At 38.5% G+C, this 27,552-nt stretch overlaps 1 protein-coding gene and 1 long non-coding RNA gene across 2 annotated transcripts; one reads left to right on the top strand and one right to left on the bottom strand.

The window, feature by feature from the left end:
* Positions 1-339: 339 nt before the first annotated feature.
* On the bottom strand, positions 340-8,429 carry LOC133541380 (uncharacterized). Its single transcript, XR_009803855.1, has 4 exons — positions 8,331-8,429; positions 1,154-1,298; positions 656-806; positions 340-557 (listed from the first exon to the last, which is right to left on the bottom strand). It is a non-coding gene; the product is annotated as an uncharacterized LOC133541380 (long non-coding RNA).
* Positions 3,927-26,125, top strand: LOC133541379 (lipopolysaccharide-induced tumor necrosis factor-alpha factor homolog). Its single transcript, XM_061884768.1, has 4 exons — positions 3,927-4,058; positions 15,874-15,931; positions 23,535-23,679; positions 25,040-26,125. The coding sequence occupies exons 3-4, from the start codon at positions 23,552-23,554 to the stop codon at positions 25,143-25,145; spliced, it is 234 nt and encodes a 77-aa protein (XP_061740752.1). The 5' UTR covers positions 3,927-4,058; positions 15,874-15,931; positions 23,535-23,551; the 3' UTR covers positions 25,146-26,125.
* The last annotated feature ends 1,427 nt before the right edge of the window (positions 26,126-27,552 follow it).

The following is a 27,552-nucleotide window of genomic DNA, read 5'->3' as shown; positions in this document are numbered from 1 at the left end:
CCAAAGTACCCAAACTCTATGTCCCCGTTCACTTACAGTGCACGGACACCCGCATCGTTGATTCTGAAGGCCACTGGAACAAACTCAGTATGACATAAAGAGAATATGAATACTTTTAGATATTTAGGGAAAGTAATGTTATGTACAGAGAAGGGAAGGAGGCGACAACCAAGGCAAAACTGCGGTTTACAAGGTTTATTTAAACCTTTGATTATTATGCGGCGTGTGTATGCTACCCTAAGTGAATGGGTGTAGGCTATATATATATATATATATATATATATATATATATATATATATATATATATATATATATATATATATAATTAATTGTGTAAATGTTAGCAGGGGTTGTTTTCTGTGAGTGTTAGATGTATCCTTCGTCGAATCAAGGGGGGGTCAAGGCAAAGAGGCAGTCCGTAAACAGGCAAGGGGTCGAGCGTAGGAGAAAGGCAGCGTAGTCAGTGTCCGAGCAGGGGTCGAGGATCGAGGAAGGCATTCAGGAATCCGGGTGGATGTTGAGAGGCAAAACACGATCACGGATGACAGGGAAGTCACTGCAGGAGACACAAGGGACATGAACGAGGGAGACACGGAGAGAGCAAAGAGAAGACGAGCAAAGCACAGGGGAGGGAACGCCAGACATGATGCTTACTCAAAACATGAGTGACGTTCTGGCAAAAGTTCCTCGGGTCCGCTGGTCTTTATGCCGTTCCCTGTCGTCAGGTCCAGGTGCGCTGATTAGTGATTATCTGCAGACTTGTCGCTGCGTGGAGGTGCTGCGCTCAGCGCTAGCAGGGGCATGTCTGAGGAAACACAGGTTTGAGTTTGCGCCGTGACAAGTAAATAAAAAAATGATTTCATCTTTAATTATGATCATGATTTCTGCTTATGTTAGGCCAGCAGAGAAGGCCTTGCTGGCCCCGACGGCCCACTACTGGTATCATAAGAGATGACAGTTCAGAGTATAAGTGTGCAGAGCGTAGATAGTCAAGAAATTTACATAACCCAAAACCGGTAAAGTTGGCTTGTAGTGTAATTTGTAAATAAAAACAGAATACAAAGATTTGCAAATCCTTTTCAACTTATTCAATTGAATAGACTGCAAAGACCAGATATTTAATGTTCGAACTGAGTTGTAATTTTTTTGTACCCGAAGAGGGCGAGGCCTCCACAGATGCCCCAGATCATCAGGCCTGCTGTGCGTTCTACTTGGGTGCCTACCGTCTGCTGGCAGTGGGGACACTGCGCTTGTCCTGGGTTATCTTGCAGCGATGGCACTACCACCACGTGAGTCACTGAAAGCAGGAAATAATATAAATATAAACAAACACACGTCTTTTTCTTCCACAGTTCAGATTGGTTTTATTGGAACATATATACAGATTCAAAATGTTGCATCATGTTTTTACATTTTCAACGTCGCTTATTGAATCAGACTTCTTTTCCACTTCACATCACACTTATGTGATATGAAGTATTAGGTTTGTACACATCTCAAACATTTCACACATTACAAATGAGTGTAATGTAAATACAACAGATTTCTTCATAACTATACTGAACGAAAATTTAAACGCAGCACTTCTGTTTTCGCTCCCATTTTTCACGAGTTGAACTCAGAGATTCAAAACATTTTACTATATGCACAAAATACCTAATTATCTCAAATAAGGCACACAAATTTGTCGAAATATGTGTTAGTGAGCAACAGGAAACCTGTTCCGGTTTCTTGTTTGCCATGCGTGACTGCTCACGGTTGCCGCGAAAAAAAGATAAGTATTATCTTTCTATCTGTGTGCTTTTACAAAACTCAAAACTGTGAAGTTGGCATTTTGTGGAATTCGTTTAAAAAAAAAAAAAAAAAATGAATACAATGATTTGCTAATCATTTTCAACTTATATTCAATTGAATAGACTGCAAAGACAAGATACTTAACGTTCAAACTGACAAACTTCCTTTTTTTTGCAAATAATCATTAACTTAAAATTTAATGGCAGCAACACATTGCAAACAAGTTGGCACAGGGCCATGTTTACTACTGTGTTACATGGCCTTTCCTTTTAACAACACTCAGTAAACGTTTGGGAACTGAGAAGACCAATTTTTGAAGATTTTCAGGTGGAATTCTTTCCCATTCTTGCTTGATGTACAGCTTAAGTTGTTCAACAGTCCAGGGTCTCCGTTGCCGTATTTTACGTTTCACAATGCGCCACACATTTTCTAAGGGAGACAGGTCTGGACTACAGGCAGGCCAGTCTAGTACCCGCACTCTTTTACTATGAAGCCACGCTGTTTTAACATGTGGCTCGGCATTGTCTTGCTGAAATAACCAGGGGCGTCCATGATAACGTTGCTTGGATGGCAACATATGTTGCTCCAAAACCTGTATGTACCTTTCAGCATTGATGGTGCCTTCACAGATGTGTAAGTTACCCATGCCTTGGGCAAAAATACAGCCCCCATAGCATCACAGATGCTGGCTTTTGAACTTTGCGCTTATAACAATCTGGATGGTTATTTTCCTCTTTGTTCCGGAGGAGACAAAATCCACTGTTTTCAAAAACTATTTGAAATGTGGACTCATCAGACCACAGAACACTTTTACACTTTGCATCAGTCCATCTTAGATGAGCTCGGGCCCAGCGAAGCCTGCGACGTTTCTGGGTGTTGTTGATAAATGGCTCTGGATACAATATTATAATATATTATACATATATATATATATATGTATTAAAAAAAATGTATATATATATATATATATATATATATATATATATATATATATATATATATATATATATTTATATGTGAATGATGTCTGTCTATCTGTGTTGGCCCTGCAATTAGGTGGCGACTTGTCCAGGGTGTACACCACCTTCCGCCCCATTGTAGCTGAGATAGGCACCAGCACCCCCGCGACCCCAAAAGGCAATAAGTGGTAAAAACAGATGGATACATATATATATATATATATAAATATATATATATATATATATATATATATATATATATATATATATATATATATATATATATATATATATATATATATATATATTAAGATAATACTCTGCATAGTAGAGTTTTAACTTGCATTTACAGATGCCGCGACAAACTAGTTACTGACAGTGGTTTTCTGAAGTATTCCTGAGCCGATGTGGTTATATCATTTACACACTGATGTCGCTTTTTGATGCAGTACCGCGTAAGGCAACCAAGGTCCGTAATATAATCGCTTACGTGCAGTGATTTCTCCAGATTCTCTGAACCTTTTGATGATATTACTGACCGTACATTTCTTTCAATAACTTGTTAAGAAATGTTGTTGTTAAACTGTTGGACAATTAGTTCACAAAGTGGTGACCCTCGCCCCATCCTTATTTGTGAATGACTGAGCATTTCATGGAAGCAGCTTTTATACCCTATCATGGCACCCACCTGTTCCAAATTAGCCTGTTCACTTGTGGGATGTTCCAAATAAGTGTTTGATGAGCATTCCTCAACTTTCTCTTTTTTTTTTTGCCCCCTTTTTTGAAACGTGTCGCATGCGTAAAAATTCCAAATGTGTCAATATTTGCCAAAAAAAACGTTTTCCAGTTCGAACGTTACTTATCTTGTCTTTGCAGTGCATTCAATTGAATATAAGTTGAAAAGGATTTGCAAATCATTATTTACAATTTGCACTTTGTGCAAATTGTATTTGTTTTGGGTTTTGTATTTATTTATATCATTGAGGTCATTATAATAGTCCTCTTTATATTTGCTTGGAGCTGAATCTGAGAGGGAGGTTGTTGACACTGTTTTTACATACACATTTTTATTTTTATTTAATAATGTCTTCACATTGGACGTTGGGTGGGGCTGATAAGTGGAAACCGTGAGGGGAGGGGAGGCTGTGCTGATAAATGTTCTTGCAGATGCTGCATCTTCCATGTTGGGCTTATGAAGTCATGATGTCGTAGTTTTTTTTAGTTCTAATTCAAACATTTTTTGCTAATATTTGTCCTCTCGCCTTTCAACCAGGCAAATCCAATAAAGAAGAAGACAGTGACAAGTAAGTAAATATACTTTTTAAAAATATATATTTTACACTCCTGAAACCAGCAGGAACCTTGATTGTTTTTTTATGGTTGCACATTTCAGAGAAATGTTTATGCAAAGCAGGGCTATTCCCTGTTATGCATAAGACAAACGTCTACTGCCAAGGACGCTGGCTCTCAGGAGGAAAACCGGTCTACCATTTATGTATTGATGATGGACAATGCAATTTGATGAATAAGTTAATATGCCGGAGATAGTTATACGAACTTTGTATAAATAGTTCCTGGCAGGCAAGCGAGAAAAACCAGGAACCACTTAACCATAAAAAGAAAGATGTCAATTGATGCACAACAGAAAATACCAGATGGTAGAACATAGTAAAAACATGCTGTAGACCAGGGGTCACCAACCTTTTTGAAACCAAGAGCTACTTCTTGGGTACTGATTAATGCGAACCAGTTTGATACACACTTAAATGAATTGCCAGAAATAGCTAATTTTCTCAATTTACCTTAAACTCTATGTTATTATTAATAATGAATGATATTTATCTTTGTGGATACACTGATCATCTTAATGATTTCTCACAATAAATATATACTTTTGATGACATGTTTTAAATAGGTTAAAATCCAATCTGCACCTTGTTATTATATATAACAAATTGAAACAAGCTATATTTCTAACAAAGACAAATCCTTATTTTTCTTCTAGATTTTCCAGAACAAAAATTTTTAAAGAAATTCACAAGACTTTGAAATAAGATTTAAATTTGATTCTACAGATTTTCTAGATTTGCCAGAATATTAATTTTTAATTTTAATCATAAATTGGAAGAAATATTTCACAAAAATTCTTCGTAGATAAAACCGAAGCTAAAATGAAGAAATAAATTAAAATGTATTTATTATTCTTTATAATAAAAACAAATATATATATACTTGAACATTGATTTAAATTGTCAGGAAAGAAGAGGAAGGAATTTAAAAGGTAAAATTGTATATGTGTTTAAAAATCCTAAAATAATTTTTAAGGTTGTATTTTTTGTCTAAAATTGTCTTTCTGAAAGTTATAAGAAGCAAAGTAAAAAAATAAATGCATTTTTTTAAACAAGTGAAGACTAAGTCTTTAAAATATTTTCTTGGATTTTCAAATTCTATTTGAGTTTTGTCTCTCACAGAATTAAAAATGTCAAGCAAAGCGAGACCAGTTTGCTAGTAAATAAATAAAATTTAAAAAATAGAGGCGGCTCACTGGTAAGTGCTGCTATTTGAGCTATTTTTAGAACAGGCCAGCGGGCTACTCATCTGGTCCTTACGGGCTACCTGGTGCCCGCGGGCACCGCGTTGGGGACCCCTGATATACACAATATAATAAATAGTATTTTACATAAAGGATTTGAGATTTGTTATAAATGTGTTAAAGGTTGTTGACCCACTTATGGCAGCTGGAATTGATGGACCCTTAACTTATGAATACCTGTTGACTGAATGTTGTGCATCTATAAGGTAGTACCCCAATTGGTAATTACATACTATTACCCATTAATTAGGCATTAGTCATCATTCAAAAAGCATATTTCCAACCAGAGGCGCCGATCTACATTTCTGCCAGTGGGTGCTCGGTGTGTGTGTGTGTGTGTGTGTGTGTGTGTGTGTGTGTGTGTGTGTGTGTGTGTGTGTGTGTGTGTGTATGTGTTTGTGTTTGTGTTAGTGTTAGTGTTGTCCCGGTACCAAAAGTTTTTTGGTACTTTTTTAAATAAAGGGTACCAAAAAAAATGTCATTATTGGCTTTATTTTAACACAAATCTTATTGTACATCAAACATATGTTTATTATTGCAACCATGTCCTTAAATAAAATAGTGAACATACTAGACAACTTGTCCTTTAGTAGTAAGTAAACAAATAAAGGCTCTTAATTAGTCTGCTGACATATGCAGTAACATATTGTGTCATTTATCATTCTATTAGTTTGTCAAAATTATTAAGGACAAGTGGTAGAAAATGAATTATTAATCTACTTGTTCATTTACTGTTAATATCTGCTTACTTTTTATTTTAACATGTTCTATCTACATCTGTTAAAATGTAATAATCACTTATTCTTCTGTTGTTTGATACTTTACATTAGTTTTGGATGATACCACAAATTTGGGTATCAATCCGATACCAAGTAGTTACAGGATCATACATTGGTCATATTCAAAGTCCTCACGTGTCCAGAGAAATATATCCTGAGTTTATAAACATAATATAAATTGAAAAAAATGAACGAAAGAAGATTTTGTGAAGTTAAAAAATGTCAATTTAATCATAGTGGTATCATTACAGTGGATGTTAGGTGTAGATCCACCAATGGCGTTTGTTTATATTGTAGCGTACCGGAAGAGTTGGTGCTGCAGGGAATTCTGGGAATTTGTTCTGTAGTGTTTATGTTGTGTTGCGGTGCAAATATTCTTCCAAAATGTGTTTGACATCGTTGTTTAGTGTGGTTTCACTATATGGCACATGTTTATGACAGTGTTGGTGTTGTACCATATGTTCCGGCAAGAAATCTGCGTTCAAAGGACTCCGGCTTATTAGTGATTCCCAAAGCCCAAAAAAAGTCTGTGGGCTATAGAGCGTTTTAATTTCGGGCTCCAGTACACTGGAATGCCCTCCCGGTAACAGTTCGAGATGCCACCTCAGTAGAAGCCTTTAAGTCTCACCTTAAAACTCATTTGTATACTCTAGCCTTTAAATAGACTCCCTTTTTAGACCAGTTGATCTGCCGTTTCTTTTATTTTTCTCCTATGTCCCACTCTCCCTTGTGGAGGGGGTCCGGTCCGATCCGGTGGCCATGTACTGCTCGCCTGTGTATCGGCTGGGGACATCTCTGCGCTGCTGATCCGCCTCCGCTTGGGATGTTTTCCTGCTGGCTCCGCTGTGAACGGGACTCTCGCTGCTGTGTTGGATCCGCTTTGGACTGGACTCTTGCGACTGTGTTGGATCCATTATGGATTGAACTTTCACAGTATCATGTTAGACCCGCTCGACATCCATTGCTTTCCTCCTCTCCAAGCTTCTCATAGTCATCATTGTCACCGACGTCCCACTGGGTGTGAGTTTTCCTTGCCCTTATGTGGGCCTACCGAGGATGTCGTAGTGGTTTGTGCAGCCCTTTGAGACACTAGTGATTTAGGGCTATATAAGTAAACATTGATTGATTGATTGATTGTTCATACTGCCACCCTTAGTGTGACATGTTCATTGGTTCGTGGGCAGTGTGTTCAAAGTCAAGGTGATTGTGTCATTAGTTAATTATTGGGCACAATAAAGCCTTGGTTAGATTTTGTTAATTATAGACTATTTGATTTGTGACTCTTTTTTTTAATGTGAAACGGACCAAACAAGCCAGTAAATTAACAACAGGATTGATTTTTCAAAAATGATGTCGAAGAATGAAAGTTGCCGTCTATCCCACATGGGTGCTCGGCATTGTCCGTGGGTGCACAGTTAAACACAGTTAAAATGTTTTACTCATTAAAGGCCTACTGAAATGAGATTTTCTTATTCAAACGGGATTAGCAGGTCCATTCTATGGGTCATACTTGATCATTTCGCAATATTGCCATATTTTTGCTGAAAGGATTTAGTAGAGAACATCCACGATAAAGTTCGCCACTTTTGGTACTTCCTGAAAAAGCCTCGACTTCACCGGAAGTCGCAGACGATGACGTCGCAAGTGTGGGGGCTCCTCACATATTCACATTGATTTTAATGGGAGCCTCCAACAAAAACAGTTATTCGGACCGAGAAAACGACAATTTCCCCATTAATTTGAGCAAGGATGAAAGATTTGTGTTTGATGATATTGATAGCGACGGACACTTTATTTATACAGCACATTTAAACAACAAAAACGTTTCCAAAGTGCTGCACAACAATATTAAAAACAATATTCAAATAATCGTTACTGTCATGATCCGGGAACCGGATCATGTTTTGTTTAGTATGTTCTGTTAGTTTTGGACTCCCTTAGTTCCTGTTTTGTGCACTTTAGGTGTTTTTTTTGGTTTCCATGGGTACTAACTGGTTTCACCTGCCTTTGATCAGTGCTCTGCACATTCACCTGCTGTTGAACAGTAATCAGAGAGCTATTTAGTCGTTGGTGTATTCCTGTCCTGTCCTGTGTTTTCTGTGCTAAGTTGTTATCTTAGCTTCCCGTGCGATCGGCACAGTTTTCTTTTGTTTGTTCTGTCTTTGGGTACTTTTATGATTTATGAGCAATAAATCATCTCCTACCTCATGCTGTCGTCCAGAGCCGTCCGTTCTGCATTCTGGGAGAACAAACCCCGACCCGACCTCGCGCCTCCTCGTGACAGTTGGATCCACCAATGACTGAATAAAAACAAAAAATAAATATTATAAAACCAATATAACAATACATATGATTTAAAACGATTTTGAAGGGTAAAACCAATTAAAACCGTAAATAGAAATCAAAATTAATAAAAAAAACACAGAGGACAACTCACGCAGTGTTAAAAGCCAAAGAATAAAAGTGGGTCTTAAGACGAGTCTTAAGAAGCTCTATATCACGGGTCAAATTCGGCCGGCCTAGTAGTTTCGCTTGGACGTCTTAGCAAAAAGTAGTACATATTTATAGTCTTTTTAAGCTCGACAATCATTGATGGCATGTCCGCAAGGCTAACAAGCTGCCATCTATCGAACGTGATTATCTCCACTACCCTGAATAAAGGCAGTGTAAAATTAACTTATTAAAGTTTAGTTAAAATCACACACACACTAGGTGTGGTGAAATTACCCTCTGCATTTGACTCATCCCCTTGTTCCACCCCACGGGAGGTGAGGGGAGCAGTGAGCAGCAGCGGTGGCCGCGTTTGGGAATAATTTTTGTGATTTTAACCCTCAATTCCAACCCTTGATGCTGAGTCCCAAGCAGGGAGGTAATGGGTCCCATTTTTATAGTCTTTGGTATGACTCGGCCGGGGTTTGAACTCACGACCTTCCAGTCTCAGGGCGGACTGTCTAACCCAGGGCTGGGCAATTATTTTGACTCAAGGGCCACATTTAAAGAAAAAAATGTTTCTGGGGGGGCCGGTAAATTTATTTTTAGGAACACTAATACAAAACCTCACAATAATGTCCGACTAAATGCTTCAAACGTTATGACAGACCGCCTTAAAAAATTGTAATGGAATTTTACATTTTTCTATGAACGATAAAACACTGACTATTGACAAAATATTAATTTCACACCCGCTTTCGATCAACATATTTTACAATAGAGAGAAACGCAACAAAAATGCAACAAACAGTGAAATATGAACGCGAAGGGTACAAAATAAACCCACCTCCAATCTGATATATCTGATATTTGCTGAATTCCCCACAGGGATCAATAAAGTACTTTCTATTCTATATATATCATAAAGTTTTGTTGTGAAAATCTCCTTCCGCGTCTGTGGAAACGCTTCCCGCCCACACTGCTTGTTGCCTCGTCTGAGCTGCTGTGACTTACATTACCATAGTAACTAATTAGATGACCATATTAACTAATTAGATGACAATAGTAACTAATTAGATTAACATAGTAACTGGTATATCATCCATAAGTGCAGATTCCAACCATTGAAATACTTTGTATAGTTGAAGACTTATTGTCATTAGAAAACATGACTGCAAAACATAATGGCAGTGTCACGCCAAATTGTTTCCCCCCTGCAAAAACCTTCCCCCCGGAAGAAATTTGGTGTGACAGCCCCTCTAATGCCTGAAGGACCCCAATGAGGGCATGACAATACCAAGTTATATGACTCTTAAGGGTTACAGCTGCAAAATTAGCGAAGCAAAAATAGCTTGAAGGGTTAGCATGCTGAAATGCTAATATTTTTTCCTCACCGTTATTTTTCACCAATGACAATCAGCCAATTATAATGCTTTTAACACAGGCAGCTGTATGGGCTGCTCTAAGGTCCTTCCACCCTCATTGGGGTCCTTCAAGCATTCGAGGGGCTGTCATGCCAAATTTTTTCCGGGGGGAAGGTTTTTGTAGGGGAGAAGAAATTTGGCGTGACAGCAGCTACAGTTTTCATCTTAAAGATCTAAAAAAAATTATTTAGGAATGTCCAGCGGGCCAGATTGAAAAGCTCAAAGGGCCGCATGTGGCCCCCGGGCTTTAATTTGCACAGGTCTGGTTTAACCGCAAGGCCACTGAGCAGGCTTATTGTGGAGCTGTACGCTTAAAATCGCTGCGTTTGGCCCACAACCCATTGCGACATTTTCGCTTCGGCCCTGTCAGGCAAAAAGTCTGGGCACCCTTTCTCTATATTGAAGTATATTTGATTTGGACAATGCACAATGAATGAGCTACAATTGCTGAATATTTTCTGGTTCGTTTTTTTTAATACATTTCTATGTTATTCGGACGGCTATGTTTTTATTACACATTGTGAAAGCGCCAACCTATCCTGGAAATTTACAAATGTGAATTTGGAAGTCTCGATACCGTTGTTCCTCTTTTTGCATCAAATCAGGAACGAGTACCATACACACTGGTATCCTAATCGAGGAAGCAATTTGACACTTCGAGGGAACTTTCAATTCTTAATTGTGCTCCGTCCACTTAGCAATTTCTCAATAACATGAACTATAGAAGCCTCTCAGCATGGCAGTCATATTTAGAGCTTTTATGTACGACATCCATGGTCCAGGATCCAGGGAGGTTCCCCACTTTACTTTATTGTATTGATTTAAATTATTGGATTAGTGGGTGTGGCACATGGCTCATGCTTTAAAAGCTGTGATCATGTGCACTGGTTTCTTACATACAGTGGTCAGACCGCTGCTCATTTTCTATTCTGTCTCAACATTAATTTATATTAAATCATGCAGGAAGTGCATAAACCACTCAAGCCAGCCTTGCTCAACATAATGTTTGCAGAAGAGCCTCACCCTGATTTTATACAATACAGCACTGAGATGACATCATCGCTTATCATTTTGACCTCACGTAATAAATAAGAGGTATGATTGAACAGCAAATACACATGAAAGTGTGCCTTCACTGCTGTATTTTGTTTTCCTTTGGAAAAAGGCAAATTGTCTTACGTTCAGGGACTAGAGATCTATTAACTACAAATCAGTAATAACTAGTTAAAGATCCTGTCATTGTGGCAGCTGAATTGAATGTGTTTTTTAAAGATTCAGTCCAAAAATTGTGTGTGTATATATATATACATATATATATATATATATATACGAGACATTAAAACAAAGTTGAGAACTTGAATTAGGTCCGACGTTGAGAAACTCAAAACTCAAATTGGAACGAAAGGCTCTTTGACAACGTTTAATCAATGTTGGGTTCTGACGTTGGTTTGACCATTGAATTTCGGTCATTTTCCAAACAAATATTTTGCACCACAAATACAACTTTGAAACAACATGCTTTTTGATGACGTCTATTCAATGTTAGGTTGTGATGTTGATTTGACCATTGAAATGTGGTCATTTCTTACTTGGCAACATTGTGGATATAATGTTGGATATCAACTGTGTCTCAATTACAAATACAACCAATTTTTTTGCAACGTTGTTTCAAAGTCACATGTACTGTACATTAAACATGTACGTTTAATCAATGTTGTATCAATATATATTCATATATATACATAATGTGTGTGTGTGTGTGTGTGTGTGTGTGTGTGTGTATATATATATGTGTGTGTGTATATATGTGTGTGTATATATATATATACAGTGGGGCAAAAAAGTATTTAGTCAGCCACCGATTGTGCAAGTTCTCCCACTTAAAATGATGACAGAGGTCTGTAATTTTCATCATAGGTACACTTCAACTGTGAGAAACAAAATGTGAAAAAAAAATCCATGAATTCACATTGTAGAAATTTCAAATAATTTATTTGTAAATTATGGTGGAAAATAAGCATTTGGTCAAGCATTCAAAGCTCTCACTGATGGAAGGACGTTTTGGCTCAAAATCTCACGATACATGGCCCCATTCATTCTTTCCTTAACACGGATCAATCATCCTGTCCTCTTAGCAGAAAAACAGCCCCAAAGCGTGATGTTTCCACCCCTATGCTTCACACTAGGTATGGTGTTCTTGGGATGCAACTCAGTATTCTTCTTCCTCCAAACACGACAAGTTGAGTTTATACCAAAAAGTTCTATTTTGGTTTCATCTGACCACATGACATTCTCCCAATCCTCTGCTGTATCATCCATGTATCAATTTCGATATAAACTCAACTTGTCCTGATTGGAGGAAGAAGAATACCGAGTTGCGTCCCAAAACACCATACCTACTGTGAAGAAAGGGGGTGGAAACATCATGCTTTGGGGCTGTTTTTCTGCTAAAGGGACAGGACGATTGATCCGTGTTAAGGAAAGAATGAATGGGGCCATGTATCGTGAGATTTTGAGCCAAAACCTATTTCCATCAGTAAGAGCTTTGAATGGTTGACCAAATAATTATTTTCCACCATAATTTACAAATAAAATCTTTACAATTCCTACAATGTGAATTCTTGATTTTTTTTTTCACATTCTGTCTCTCACAGTTGAAGTGTACCTATGATGAAAATTACAGACCTCTGTCATCATTTTAAGTGGGAGAATTTGCACAATCGGTGGCTGACTAAATACTTATTTGCCCCACTGTATATATACATATAGTGCTCAATACCGGGGTAGAGCGGAATGTACGTTAGGTCAGCAAAAACACAGAGGCTATTTCATCCCAATAAGCCTGTATCGCAGGTTTCCCTGTTCTTCAGGGGATTTTATAGAAGTGTCTGTGGTTGTTACATATCTATAGGGTACATTACATGTGGGTGTGGCCGTTGTTACACAGTAGTGCCTTGCTTCTGGGCCGGCATGATGAGACATTATTGACAGGCACTTCCCCAAAAAACATTTACTCAGGAAGATATTCAACAGAAACACCTCGAAACTTAGCTACAGCTGCATGATGAATATCAAACAACCCATTGACTTACGCAACAAAAAGATTATGAGCACACACAGACAAGCAAATGCTAACAGATCTAACTCCACAGATAACTGCAAGTGCAAAAAGATCTTAACTGCCCACTCAATGGTAACAGTTTAAACACATCAGATGTTTACCAAGCCAGTGTCACTCGCAAGGACAAGTCAAACATAGAGACATACTGTACATTGGACTCACAGAAAACACCTTTAAGACCCGTTATAACAATCACACAGCATCATTTGGTCCGCCCCGACTCAATAACTCTACAGAGCTGAGCAAATGCATATGGACTCTTGAAGACAATAAAATTGATCACGCCGTGACATGGCAAATTGTAGCATCTCGCTCACCATACAACAGTGCAGCTAAAAAATGTAACGTGTGCCTGAAATATATATATTTTTATAATATACCACCCCAGAATGTCCACTTTAAACAAACGCAACAAACTGGTCTCATCATGCCGGCAGAGAAGCAAGTCACTACTGTGTAGTAGTGACCATACCCCCATGTAATGGACCCTACATATATACATACATATACAGTATATATATATATATATATATATATATATATATATATATATATATGTTTCTTTAGCATTGTCCACACGTATAAATCAGGACTTTAGGGAAGGCCATTCTAAAACCTTAATTGTAGCCTGATTTAGCCATTCCTTTATCACTTTTATGTGTTTTGGGGTCATTGTCCTGTTGGAACAACCAACTGCGCCCAAGACCCAACCTCCGGGCGGATCATTTTAGGTTGTCCTAAAGAATTTGGAGGTAATCATCATTTTTCATTGTCCTATTTACTCTTTGTAAAGCACCAGTTTCATTGACAGCAAAACAGGCCCAGAGCATAATACTACCACCACAGTGCTTGACGGTAGGAATGGTGTTCCTAGGATTAAAGGCCTCACCGGTATGGCGCAGTGGGGAGGGTGGCCGTGCGCAACCCGAGCGTCCCTGGTTCAATTCCCACCCAGTACCAACCTCGTCACGTCCGTTGTGTCCTGAGCAAGACACTTCACCCTTGCTCCTGATGGGTGCTGGTTGGCGCCTTGCATTGCAGCTCCCTCCATCAGTGTGTGAATGTGTGTGTGAATGGGTAAATGTGGAAGTAGTGTCAAAGCGCTTTGAGTACCTTGAAGGTAGAAAAGCGCTATACAAGTACAACCCATTTATTTATCATTTACCTTTTCTCCTCAAAACATATTGCTTGGTATTGTGGCCAAACAGCTATATTTTTGTTTCATCACAGAACTTTCCTCCAGAAAGTCTTATCTTTGTCCATGTGATGTCAAGACAGCCATGACATTATGTTCTGTACAAGTGTATTCAAACCTTTGACAACGACTGTATACATACACAGTACAGGCTAAAAGTTTGGACACATCTTCTAATTCAATGCATTTTCTTTATTTTCATGACTTTACATTGAAGGGCATCAAAACTTTGATTGACGGGAAATGATCAGACAGCCAGGCATCTTATGAGTCGTACAGGTAGGACATAAAGCACATTACAACAGTACTTTCTGTTCTCAAACAGGCAGGGTTTTCTTAAGAAAACTAACATGTGGCGCTAAATGTCTAAGTCTAGAGTACGAGTAAGAGCTTTTCTTCCCGTCACTCACACACACATACCAGTTTCTAACAGTAAAATATTGTATCGTTTCAGCCTTACATCCAGACGGGATCGAAAAGATAGTTTTTGAGAAGAGGTTTTAGAATGGGAAAGTCTGATAACGGCGCCTTGTACTTTTTGTGCGGACAAGCAAACCACTACTTTTTGATAACCATCATATCGCCGTTCCGTCATGCAACGATACAAAAGACAAGACCGCACACAACAGCAGCTAACAATGGTGGACAACAAAGATGTGTTCGTGCTGCAGTTACTACTTTTAGCACTTTAACGACAAAACAATGTCAACCTCGAAGGACCGCCAGTGCATTGTAACTAGCATTAGCATGTAGCATTTAGCTTTGACCTAGTAATTCTTGTCTGGACGTGACTCGTCGATCTGACAACATTTGGATGTCATTTCTTGATTTTTGTGCTTTTAACGTCCCTATTCAGAATCAGAATAGTTTTTATTGCCATTGTTTGAAAACGGGTTCACAAACTAGGATTTTTTTCTTGGTGCAATCGTGCAACATAGAAGACATACAAGACAGAATATGTAATAAGATGAGCTGTAAGTGAGCTATCAGATAGGTAACCTCATTTGAAAAATAGCACGTTTTATTCTGAAAATCCATCAGATTTGTTTTGTTTATTTGTCATACTTCCTGTCTGTTCGAAATTGATACAACTTTGCTGCCACATCGGCTAAAAATCGAAGCAAGTAAATGTAGGTCAAGTTAGCAAAAAAAAATGGAGTTATGGTATATTTAAATATAAGTATGTATAACAGCGGTGAAAAAAACATTGATTCACATCTGAATCGCAATTTTTATTTATTCAGATTCTTGGGGACGAGGTGGCGAAGTTGGGAGAGTGGCCGTGCCAGCAATCTGAAGGTTACTGGTTCAATCCCCACCTTCTACCATGCTAGTCACGTCCGTTGTGTCCTTGAGAAAGACACTTCACCCTTGCTCCTGATGGGGCCCTGGTTAGCGCCTTGTATGGCAGCTCCTGCCATCAATGTGTGAACGAATGGGTGAATGTGGAAATAGTGTCAAAGCGCGTTGAGTTCCTTAAAAAGGTAGAAAAGCGCTATCCAAGTACAACTCATTTGCCATTTAAATTGGTTCATGAAATTTATAACTCACTCTCTCTTTCTATATATATTTCTTAGGTGATTTCTACGCCTGCCCGCCACAAGTTAACGTCATTCGTACAAAAGCCAAGAGGAGGTTTGTAAACTCTTTTGAACAGTTTTTATTATCATTTTCATACCACATGATGTATTGCAAAAATAGGTTTGAATCGAGAATCCGTTTTCAGTCGATAGCCAGAGACCAAGGGGGTTGGTGCCTGTCGTGGCGGTAATCCTAGAATCCTCTGGATGCCGCCAAGCTGAAGAAAGACTCTTGTCCGGTCCTTTCGGCTCTTTGTAATCTCTGACTGTCTCATCCTAGTGTCATTGGAGCCAAGGTGTACAACCATGTTCGCAGAGTTAGTGGTGCGATTAGCATGTGATTCCTCAAATCTGACGATCCTCAAGGTAGGGGTGTATCCCTTTATGGAGGATGCCTGTGCGTGTCTTTGTTTTACGTGAGGAGACTGGTGCACAGGCAGTCACCACAGGATCCTTGACAGAAATCCGCTCAGGGTCCAGTGGCATGGAGTCCGAGACGACTGGGGACCCTTTTCTGCTGCAGCCTTCTCCCGCCATCGCAGTCGTTGTGGTGGTTCTTAAAGGCCTACTGAAAGCCACTACTACCGACCACGCAGTCTGATAGTTTATATATCAATGATGAAATCTTAACATTGCAAAACATGCCAATGCGGCCTTTTTAGTTTACAAAATTGCAATTTTAAATTTCCCGCGAGGTATCTTGTTGAAAACGTCACGGAATGATGTTGACGCGTGCTTGTGACGTTATTGGTTGGGGCGGACATTTCAGTCCAGCACTACTCACGGCTAAAAGTCGTCTCTTTTCATCGCTTAATTACACAGTATTTTGGACATCTGTGTTGCTGAATTTTTTGCAATTTGTTCAAATAATAATGGAGACTAGAAATAACAATGCTGTTGGTGGAAAGCAGTGGATTGCAGCTGCCTTTAGCAACCGAAAGACAGCCTGTGTTTCTTTGTTTGTTGTGAAGCTTTAACACAGAGCGGTCAAGCGAACATGTTTCTCTACCACATGTCAACCAATTGTGATATTAAGTCGGCTCTTACCGGAGACTTCAGCAGATTATGCGACCTCCTTCTGCAGCTGTCAAAAAGGCAGCTGCGATCTTGGCTCCTCCATTAGCTTCTTTCAGAGACACTGGCGTTCACCGCAGTCCTCCGACTTTCAGGTATGACTTTATAATCTCACTAAAACACTATTAACACAATAGGCAGATAAGGGATTTTCCCAAATTATCCTAGCAAATGTCTCTAATAACATCTGAATCGCTCCCACTGCCGCCTGGAGACATCGCCTTTTCTTTTTTTTCCCTTTTTTTTATATTAGTGCTTCACTCTAACTTTCCTCATCCACGAATCTTTCATCCTCGCTCAAATTAATGGGGAAATCGTCGCTTTCTCGGTCCGAATTGCTCCTGCTGCTGGTGGCTATGATTATAAACAATGTTCAGTTATGAGGAGCCCTACAACCAGTGACGTCACACGCACGTCGTCTGCTACTTCCGGTACAGGTAAGGCTTTTTTATTAGCGACCAAAAGTTGCAAATTTTATCGTCGATGTTCTCTACTAAATCCTTTCAGCAAAAATATGGCGATATCGCGAAATGATCAAGTATGACACAAAGAATGGACCTGCTATCCCCGTTTGAATAAGAAAATCTCATATCAGTAGGCCTTTATATCTACCTTCTTCCGCCTGCTCCGCCGTTGAGGTCTGGCTAGGGGGCACTCAGGTACTAGGCCTTTCCCAAGGGCCACATGGGGTAACAGTAGTAAAGGAGAGTCATACGTGTTTTACTAGGCCTGTAGCGAGTTAGCTCCCTAAAATTAGCTTCAATGTCGGGCGCTCTTGCCCCGGGAATACACTTAATAATTGGCTGGTTTTCTAAGCTGTATGTTTCGGGTGATGGAGTACCCTGAGACTAAGGTAAGGTGCCAGGTAGACTGGGTTGGGTCTAGCTTTGTAGCAGCTTAGGGCTGCTACAAACTGGGCTAGTCAGCTCGTTACAACTAACGCCAGCAAACGTGTCCGCAGCATCTAAAGTTACGAGATTACTCTGCTCTAGTTGGCGGACACGGTCCTTTAGTAAAGCCAACCTATCCATAAGAATGGTGCACGAAGAGCAGGGGAGCCATACTCGCGTTGTTTCTTTCACCGTGTCGAGTTCTTGCCGACTTCCGAGAAGTAGTCACAACGTGGTCGCAGATTCTTTAGAACGTAACCGCCTTAACTTTGTTAGCTTAGAAGCTAGCTAGCTGAGAGAGGGGCAGTGAAACAATGAGCGGGTGCTTTGCAAGTTTGATAAGACTACTCAATATGTTTGGGAAGGAATAAAGAACACTGTAAAACAGGGGTCACCAACCTTTTTGAAACCAAGAGCTACTTCTTGGGTACTGATTAATGCGAAGGGCTACCAGTTTGATACACACTTAAATAAATTGCCAGAAATAGCCAATTTGCTCAATTTACCTTTATTAAATAAATCTATATATAAAAAATGGGTATTTCTGTCTGTCATTCCGTCGTACATTTTTTTTCCTTTTACGGAAGGTTTTTTTAAAAGAATAAATGATGAAAAAAACCACTTAATTGAACGGTTTAAAAAAGGAGAAAACACGAAAAAAAAGCATAATTAAATTTTGAAACATAGTTTATCTTCAATTTCGACTCTTTAAACTTCAAAATTCAACCGAAAAATATGAAGACAAAAACTAGCTAATTCGAATCTTTTTGAAAAAATTAAAAAAATAATTTATGGAACATCATTAGTAATTTTTCCTGATTAAGATTAATTTTAGAATTTTGATGACATGTTTTAAATAGGTTAAAATCCAATCTGCACTTTGTTAGAATATTTAACAAATTGGACCAAGCTATATTTCTAACAAAGACAAATCATTATTTCTTCAAGATTTTCTAGTACAAATTTTTTAAAAGAAATTCAAAAGACTTTGAATTAAGATTTAATTTGATTATACGGATTTTCCAGATTTGCCAGAATATTTTTTTTCAATTCTAATCATAATAAGTTTGAAAAAATATTTCACAAATATTCTTTGTCGAAAAAACAGACGCTAAAATGAAGAAATAAATTGAAGTGTGTTTATTATTTTTTACAATAATAAAAAAATAATAATACTTGAACATTGATTTAAATTGTCAGGAAAGAAGAGGAAGGAATTTAAAAGGTAAAAAGGTATATGTGTTTAAAAATCCTAAAATAATTTTTACGGTAGCCTTTTCTAAAATTGTCTTTATGAAAAAGTTATAAGAAGCAAAGTAAAAAAATAAATTAATTCATTTAACAAGTGAAGACCAAGTCTTTAAAATATTTTTTGGGATTTTCAAATTCTATTTGAGTTTTGTCTCTCTTAGAATTAAAAATTTTGAGCAAAGCGAGACCAGCTTGCTAGTAAATAAATAAAAATTTAAAAAAACAGAGGCAGCTCACTGGTAAGTGCTGCTATTTGAGCTATTTTTAGTACAGGCTAGCGGGCTACTCATCAGGTCCTTACGGGCGACCCACGTTGGTGACCCCTGCTGTAAAACAATTACAACCTCCCTCTCAGTTTCAGCTCCAAGAAATAATAAAGAGGACTAACATAACATAATGACCTCAATGACATAAAGAAATACAAAACATAAAACCAGTGAAGTTCGCACATTGTGTAAATCGTCAATAAAAACAAAATGCATTGATTTGCTAATTATTTTCAACCTATATTCAAATAAATGTGTCAGGCTTTTTCCTGACAGTTTGGCTATGTTTTAGTTTTTTCTTCTGCATTTGTCTTTCTTTCCTCTGTGTGTGTAGTATTTCCTTGTCAGGGCTCTTATTTTGTCTGTTTCCTGTGTTTTTCTCTGGGCACTGTTTTCCCTCAGCTCCGGCTGATTGGTACCTGGCCACACCTGGTTTCAATCAGCCCGCTCGTATTTAGACCTATTTTCTCCTCCAGTCTGTGCTGGATTATTGTCATGTATTGTCGCTTCTGTATTGTCACTCCTGTCGTGTCGTGTCGTGCCGTGTCGTGTCAATATCAGTTCTACTTGTCGTTCCTACTGGGCTTGTCATTGCAGCGTAGTGGTAAGCTATATTTGTTAGATGTTTGTAGCTTATTGTTTTTTGTTCCCTGCTTCCAGTTAGTTTTCATATTACAAGTACGACTTCTGTTTCCTGCTCGATACCTGCTAGCTTACAAGCTAGGCTCGTTGTCTTCTAGCTCCCATGCTAGCTCTTTTAGTTTGTTACCCGACTCGTGTGCGTCCTTTGTTAGTACATTTTTGTTTGTTCTTATTGTATTATTTTAATCAAATCATATTTTCTCACTCCATGCCTGCCTCCTTCCCAGCATCTTGGGGTTCGTCACAAACTAACTCTGACAGAATGGACTGCAAAGACAAGATACATATCGTTCAAACTGAAAAACTTTATTTTTTTCAAATATTAGCACATTTGGAATTTGATGCCTGCAACATGTTTCAAAAAAGCTGACACAAGTGGCAAAAAAGACTGAGAAAATTAAGGAATGCTCATCAAACACTTATTTGGACAATCCCACAGGTGATCAGGCTAATTGGGAACAGGTTGGTGCCATGATTTGGTATAAAAGCAGCTTCCATGAAATGCTCAGTCGTTCACAAACGAGGATGGGGCGAGGGTCAAAACGTAACGCGTGAGGAAATAGTTCCAACAGTTTAAGAATTACATGTCTTAGCGAGCTATTGCAAGGAATTTATGGATTTCACCATTTACAATTTACCATGAATTGATTAACGTGGACCCCGACTTAAACAAGTTGAAAAACTTATTCGGGTGTTACCATTTAGTGTTCAATTGTACGGAATATGTACTGAACTGTGCAATCTACTAATAAAAGTATCAATCAATCAATCAAAACAATACGTAAAATCATCAAAAGGCTCAGAGAATCTGGAGAAATCACTGCACGTAACATTAACGTTATCATGGACGCCCCTGCTTATTTCAGCAAGACAATGCCAAGCCACGTGTTACAACAGCGTGGCTCGATAGTAAAAGAGTGCGGGTACAAGACTGGCCTGCCTGTAGTATGCAAGAATGGGAAAGAATTCCACCTGAAAAGCTTAAAAAATCGGTGTCCTCACTTCCCAAACGTATACGGAGTGTTGTTAAAAGGAAAAGCCATGTAACACAGTGGTAAAAATGCCCCTGTGCCAACTTTTTTACAACGTGTTGCTGCCATTAAATTCTATGTTAATGATTATTTGCAAAAATAAATAAAGTTTCTCAGTTTGAACGTTAAATATCTTGTCTTAGCAGTCTATTCAATTGAATATAAGTAGAAAAGAATCTGCAAATCATTGTATTCTGTTTTTATTTACGAATTACACAATGTGCCAACTTCACTGGTTTTGGGTTTTTGTAGAAGCCCACAGATAGAAAGATAATACTTATCTTTTTTCGCGGCAACAGCGAGCAGTCACGCATGGCAAACAAGAAAGCGGAAAAAGGAAACAGGTTTCCTGTTGCTCACTAAGACAGATTTGTGAGCATTAGTTGAGATAATGAGGTATTTTGTGTATATACTAAAATGTTTTGGATCTCTGAGTTCAATTCATGAAAAATGGGAGCGAAAACAAAAGTGTTGCGTATATCTTTTCGTTCAGTATAGTTGTGACGAAATCTGTTGTGTTTACACTACACTCATTTGCAATGTGTGAACCTGGTACAGGGAGTGAACATAAGTGTGATATGAAGTGGAAAAGAGGTAAGATTAATATAAGTGATGTTGAAAATGTAAAAATGTGATGCAACATTTTTAATCTGTAAATACACTATATTGCCAAAAGTATATGGCCACCCATCCAATTGATGAGAATCAGGTGTCCTAATCACCGGTGTAAAAAATCAAGGACTTAGGCATATCTGTCTTGCCTTTGGTGAGGGCGGTCGCAATTTTCCCCGTTCCCTCCTTCCCTGCTTGCTCTCTGCGTCCTGTCTTTGTCTGAACTTTTTTAAAGCCTCTTTCTTTGGGCTGTCCTTTAATCCAAATATCAATATGAATATGATCAGCTGGACTCTTGACGCAATTGACACAGTCTTTTTGACAAGAAAAAGAGGTTCGGGGGAGCCTGGCTGCCCTGATGGAACCATCGCTGTGGGTTACGTGCGGGACTCCTGGAACTCATGGAGGATGATGTGCCTCTCAGCCCTTTTCAATCTGGGACGTCGAATACATGTACCTATTTGGAGCTGTGATCGCGGGGCACTCGCTGATTGGGCTGGGCATTGCTCTGGTGTATCGACAAATTCGGAAGACGATGGCAGCCACTCAAGAGGCCCAATGGCTGTTCAACGCAATGGAAGGATTGGGTCGGGCTGTGGGAACACAGACTGGAGCGATTTCTGAGTTGAATCGCAAAATGGATCTCATCTTGGAATGTTTGCAGAGCAGAATTTAAGAAATCCAGCATGGACAAACAGAGGAGATAAGTCAAAATTTGTGTCTTCTCGAAGAAAAACAACTTCTTAATCTACGATTTGGACTCCCTTGAATGGCCTTGACACAGGAACAGGCTGTTCTGAAGAAAATCTCCCGAGGACTCCTCAAAGATAGACGCTTTTGACCTTCCTTTTTGTCAACAACACCTGCAGTCAAACTTTGATCGGCCTCAGTCATACAAAAACATACATCATCTCTCCCAAGTTAATTGGGCATATATGCACACATGACCCCCCCACCCTCAAATCAACGCCGTCACCACTGCTTAATTCCTCTGGGGCTGTGGATGGCTGAGCAGCGCTATACAGTGGCAGCGAGTCTCCTCAAACCGACCCCCTCCCTCTGTTGCAAGTTGGTGTAATATATGTACCATGTCCAAATGTTTGCCATGCTATGTGAGGTTTTTTCCTTGGACTCCCCCCCTCTCTCCCAATGTCACCCTTTTCTCACCTTTTTAAGGAGCGCCGTAAGTGGCTGATCAGTTGGCGGTCTCGTCTTGTCCCCCCCTGTAATGTATGTATGCTCTTAGCGGGACTGTGCCGAAAATGAAATTGTGTTGTACTTGTGCATGACAATAAAGATCTATTCTATTCGATTCTATTATATTCTATTCTATTTTATGGAGACTGTTTCAGTCAGTTGCTACAGAGCTCCAAACTTCATGTGACCTTCCAATTAGCCCACGTACAGTACGCAGAGAGCTTCATGGAATTGGTTTCCATGGCCGAGCAGCTGTATCTAAGCCATACAGCACCAAGTCCAATGCAAAGCGTGGGATTCAGTGGTCTAAAGCACGTTACCACTGGACTCTAGAGCAGTGGAGACACCTTATCTGGAGTGATGAATCACACTTTTCCATCTGGCAATCTGATGGAGGAGTCTGGGTTTGGAGGTTGCCAGGAGAACACTATATTTCGGACTACACTGTGCGGAGTGTGAAATTTGGTGGTGGAGGAATTATGGTGTGGGGTTGGTTTTTCAGGAGTTGGGGTTGGCAACAAAAAAAATTGTTGGACAATTCAATGTGATGGCACTTCAACTTCATATGTGAGTAAAGGCATTTGGCCAAATACTTTTGGCAATATAGTGTATGTTCAAAGAAAACCAATCTGAATCTGAACTGTTGAAGAAAAAGACATGTGTTTGTTTATATTTATATTATTTCCCACTTTCAGTGACTCACGTGGTGGAAATGTCATCGCTACGAGAAACTCCAGGACAAGCGCAGTGTCCCCACTGCCAGCAGACGGTGGTCACCCAGATAGAACACAAAGCAGGCCTGAAGACCTGGGGCATCTGTGGAGGCCTCGCCCTCTTCGGGTAAGAACAATTACAACGAATAAAAAAGGGTTGGGGACATATGATGATTTACCTATTTCCTGACTTACAAATGTTGTTACAAGGTTGGATAATCGTGTTGAACAATGCCAAAGCTTATAATCATAAGGTTAATGCGTTTGGCTGTGAACTTGCACACAGTTTTTGAGTCCCCTGAACACACTATTTTTTTGAGAGTGTGGCGTACACACATACAGTGGGGCAAAAAAGTATTTAGTCAGCCACCGATTGTGCAAGTTCTCCCACTTAAAATGATGACATAGGTCTGTAATTTTCATCATAGGTACACTTCAACTGTGACAGACAGAATGTGAAAAAAAAATCCAGGAATTCACATCGTAGGAATTTTAAAGAATTTATTTGTAAATTATGGTGGAAAATAAGTATTTGGTCAACCATTCAAAGCTCTCACTGATGGAAGGAGGTTTTGGCTCAAAATCTCACGATACATGGCCCCATTCATTCTTTCTTTAACACGGATCAATCGTCCTCTTCCCTTAGCAGAAAAACAGCCCCAAAGCATGATGTTTCCACCCCCATGCTTCACAGTAGGTTTGGTGTTCTTGGGATGCAACTCAGTATTCTTCTTCCTCCAAACACGACGAGTTGAGTTTATACCAAAAAGTTCTATTTTGGTTTCATATGACCACATGACATTCTCCCAATCCTCTGCTGTATCATCCATGTATCCATTTTGGTATAAACTCTACTTCGTCGTATTTGGAGGAAGAACAATACTGAGTTGCATCCCAAGAACACCATAACTACTGTGAAGCATGAGGGTGGAAAGATCATGCTTTGGGGCTGTTTTTCTGCTAAGGGGACACGACGATTGACCCGTGTTAAGGAAAGAATGAATGGGGCCATGTATCGTGAGATTTTGAGCAAAACCTCCTTCCATCAGTGAGAGCTTTGAATGGTTGACCAAATACTTATTTTCCACCATAATTTACAAATACATTCTTTAAAATTCCTACAATGTGAATTCCAGGATTTATTTTCACATTCTGTCTCTCACAGTTGAAGTGTACCTATGATGAAAATTACAGACCTCTGTCATCATTTTAAGTGGGAGAACTTGCACAATCGGCGGCTGACTAAATACTTTTTTGCCCCACTGTATGTGGGCATTTGCAATCCAACAGCTTGCAGACATAAGCAGAAAATAGGTTATAAATGTGACAGTGGAGCAAAATGTACGTACAATTAACAGAAAAGCATATCCATTGAATATTATCTTAACCACAAGAAAGTGTGTTAAATGTAGAATCATCATAGGTTCCCTCTCAAGATTATGGAGATCTGAACATACCTTTTTGTTAATGTTTCCTCTTACCTTCAGGTGTTTTCTCTGCTGCTGTATACCATTCTGTGTGGACTCCTGCCAGGATGTGGAGCACCACTGTCCAAACTGCCATAACACCATCCATGTTTACAAGCGATGGTGATCACACAGTTTTAAGCAGGGACTTTTTTACCGCGCTCAAATGTAACTAAGGCTGAGACGTTCTGTGAAATGTGGCTGTGGCATGGCAGGTCGTATAAATACGCATTATAAATCAGCCGGTGGTAGTCGTGATTTAGTGCTAAAATGCAAACCAATTGGCATTTTTTTTTTGTGTCTTAGGATTCTAACAACGTTAAATGCAAAACCAACACATGCCGTATTTCTTTGAATTGCCGCAGGGCATATAGTATGCGCCTGCCTTGAATTACTGCCGGGTCAAACTTGCTTTGCAAAATAATTAGCACATGCTTAGTATTACCGCCTGGTCAAACTAGTGATGTCACGAGTGACACTTCCCCTGTCATAATTTTCAAAATGGAGCAGACTGATTTCAATACCAGTAATTTTAAATCGCATAAAGGGAAGAAGATTAAAAGCTATTCAGTAGGATTTAAGGTCCAAGCTTACATCACACTCAATTTTTTACTGCATGCCTTTGATAAGTGCCGGAGTGAGAAGAGGTTTTAAAATAATTAGCGCATGCTTACTTTTACCGCATGCCTTTGGTAAACGCAGGAGTGAGAAGAGGTTTTAAATTAATTAGCGCCCCGGCGGCAATTCAAGGAAATACGGTATGCTAAGCTCGCTTGCAAATATTGCAGAAATGTTGCAGAAATACAATAAAAACAACTTATAAAGGTAATGTAGTGCAGTGGTTGTCAAACTTTTTTTCCACCAAGTACCATCCAAAAAAACACTTCACCTCTACAAGTACCACCTTATTAACCAACATTAAAATACATTTGTGAAGTAGGCCTAAGTATTTATTAAAAACAAGGTAGAGGCTTTATATAACACGTTTCTTAATCTGAATCCTATTTGTATTTTGTCTGACTTCTTTGCTTGATCAATTCCATAATTGAATTCCACTTACTGATATACTAAAAGTTGTAAGTGTTGTACGTGCATACAAATGTTTTAAGTTATATTTTCCTCTAAAGTTGTATTCCTACTCTTATGTTGAAAATAATTGTTGTACATTCTTGGGTAGCAGGTTGTAATTTGCTTTTTACTTAATTTTAGCTGTTTGCAAATGCACCAAGTCGTTGATTTTCAATATTTTTGATTGTATGTTCTCTATATTCAACACTTTGAATTATTCTAACTGATCTTTTTTGTAACACTGTTAGTGAATCAAGTGTACTTTTGAAGTTGTTTCCCCATATTTCTACACAATAACTCAGATATGGTAACACTCGCGAGCAGTAGAGAATATGAAGAGATTTTTGGTTCAGAACATGTTTTGCTTTATTCATTATTGACATATTTTTTGCTACTTTATGTTGTATATTTTCCTATACAGGATTTCCAGTTTTATTTTATCATCTATTATTACACCCAAAAATGTAGTTTATTTTACCCTCTCAATGTCTATGCCGCCTATTTGTATTTGTGCTTGACTTTCTCTTTTACTGTTACCAAATAACATTATTTTACTTTTACTGCGATCCAAGGATAGTCTGTTTTTGTCAAACCATCTCTTTAATTCATTCCTTTCTTCTGTTGTTATTTGTATTGGCTTTCTGTGTCTTCTCTCCTGAAACAAAACTCAGTCGTGTCATCTGCAAATAGCACTAACTTTAAATCCCGAGTAACTTTACAAATTTCGTTTGCATATAGATTGAAAAAATATTGGTCCCAGTATTGATCCCCGGGGTACGCCTCAAGACATATTTAGGGGCGGTATGGTGTAGTGCAAGGGTCACCAACCTTTTTGAAACCAAGATCTACTTCTTGGGTACTGATTAATGCGAAGGGCTACCAGTTTGATACACACTTACATACATTGCCAGAAATAGCCATGAATTGATTAACGTGGACCCCAACTTAAACAAGTTGAAAAACTTATTCAGGTGTTATCATTTAGTGGTCAATTGTACGGAATATTTACTGTACTGTGCAATCTGATAATAAAAGTATCAATCAATCAAAAAAATAGCCAATTTGCTCAATTTACCTTTAATAAATAAATCTATATGTATAAAAACAAATGGGTATTTCTGTCTGTCATTCCGTCGTACATTTTTTTTCCTTTTACGAAAGTTTTTTTGTAGGGAATAAATAATAAAAAAAACACTTAATTGAACGGTTTAAAAGAGGAGAAAACACGAAAAAAATGAAAATAAAATTTTGAAACATAGTTTATCTTCAATTTCGACTCTTTAAAATTCAAAATTCAACCGGAAAAAATGAATAGAAAAACTAGCTACTTCGAATCTTTTTGAAAAAAATAAAAAAATTATTTATGGAACATCATTAGTAATTGTTCCTGATTAAGATTAATTTTAGAATTTTCATGAGATGTTTTAAATAGGTTAAAATCCAATCTGCGCTTTGTTAGAATATAT

This window comes from Nerophis ophidion, linkage group LG23 (assembly GCF_033978795.1).
Source record: "Nerophis ophidion isolate RoL-2023_Sa linkage group LG23, RoL_Noph_v1.0, whole genome shotgun sequence".
Taxonomy (NCBI): domain Eukaryota; kingdom Metazoa; phylum Chordata; class Actinopteri; order Syngnathiformes; family Syngnathidae; genus Nerophis; species Nerophis ophidion.
This window is presented reverse-complemented; position numbering and strand designations above follow the sequence as displayed.

Excerpts from the sequence above, each read along its gene's own strand:
- LOC133541379 (XM_061884768.1), top strand. The coding sequence starts at position 23,552 with ATGTCATCGCTACGAGAAACTCCAGGACAAGCGCAGTGTCCCCACTGC. Across the intron at positions 23,680-25,039 it reads GGAGGCCTCGCCCTCTTCGG|GTGTTTTCTCTGCTGCTGTA; the intron begins GTAAGAACAATT and ends TCTTACCTTCAG.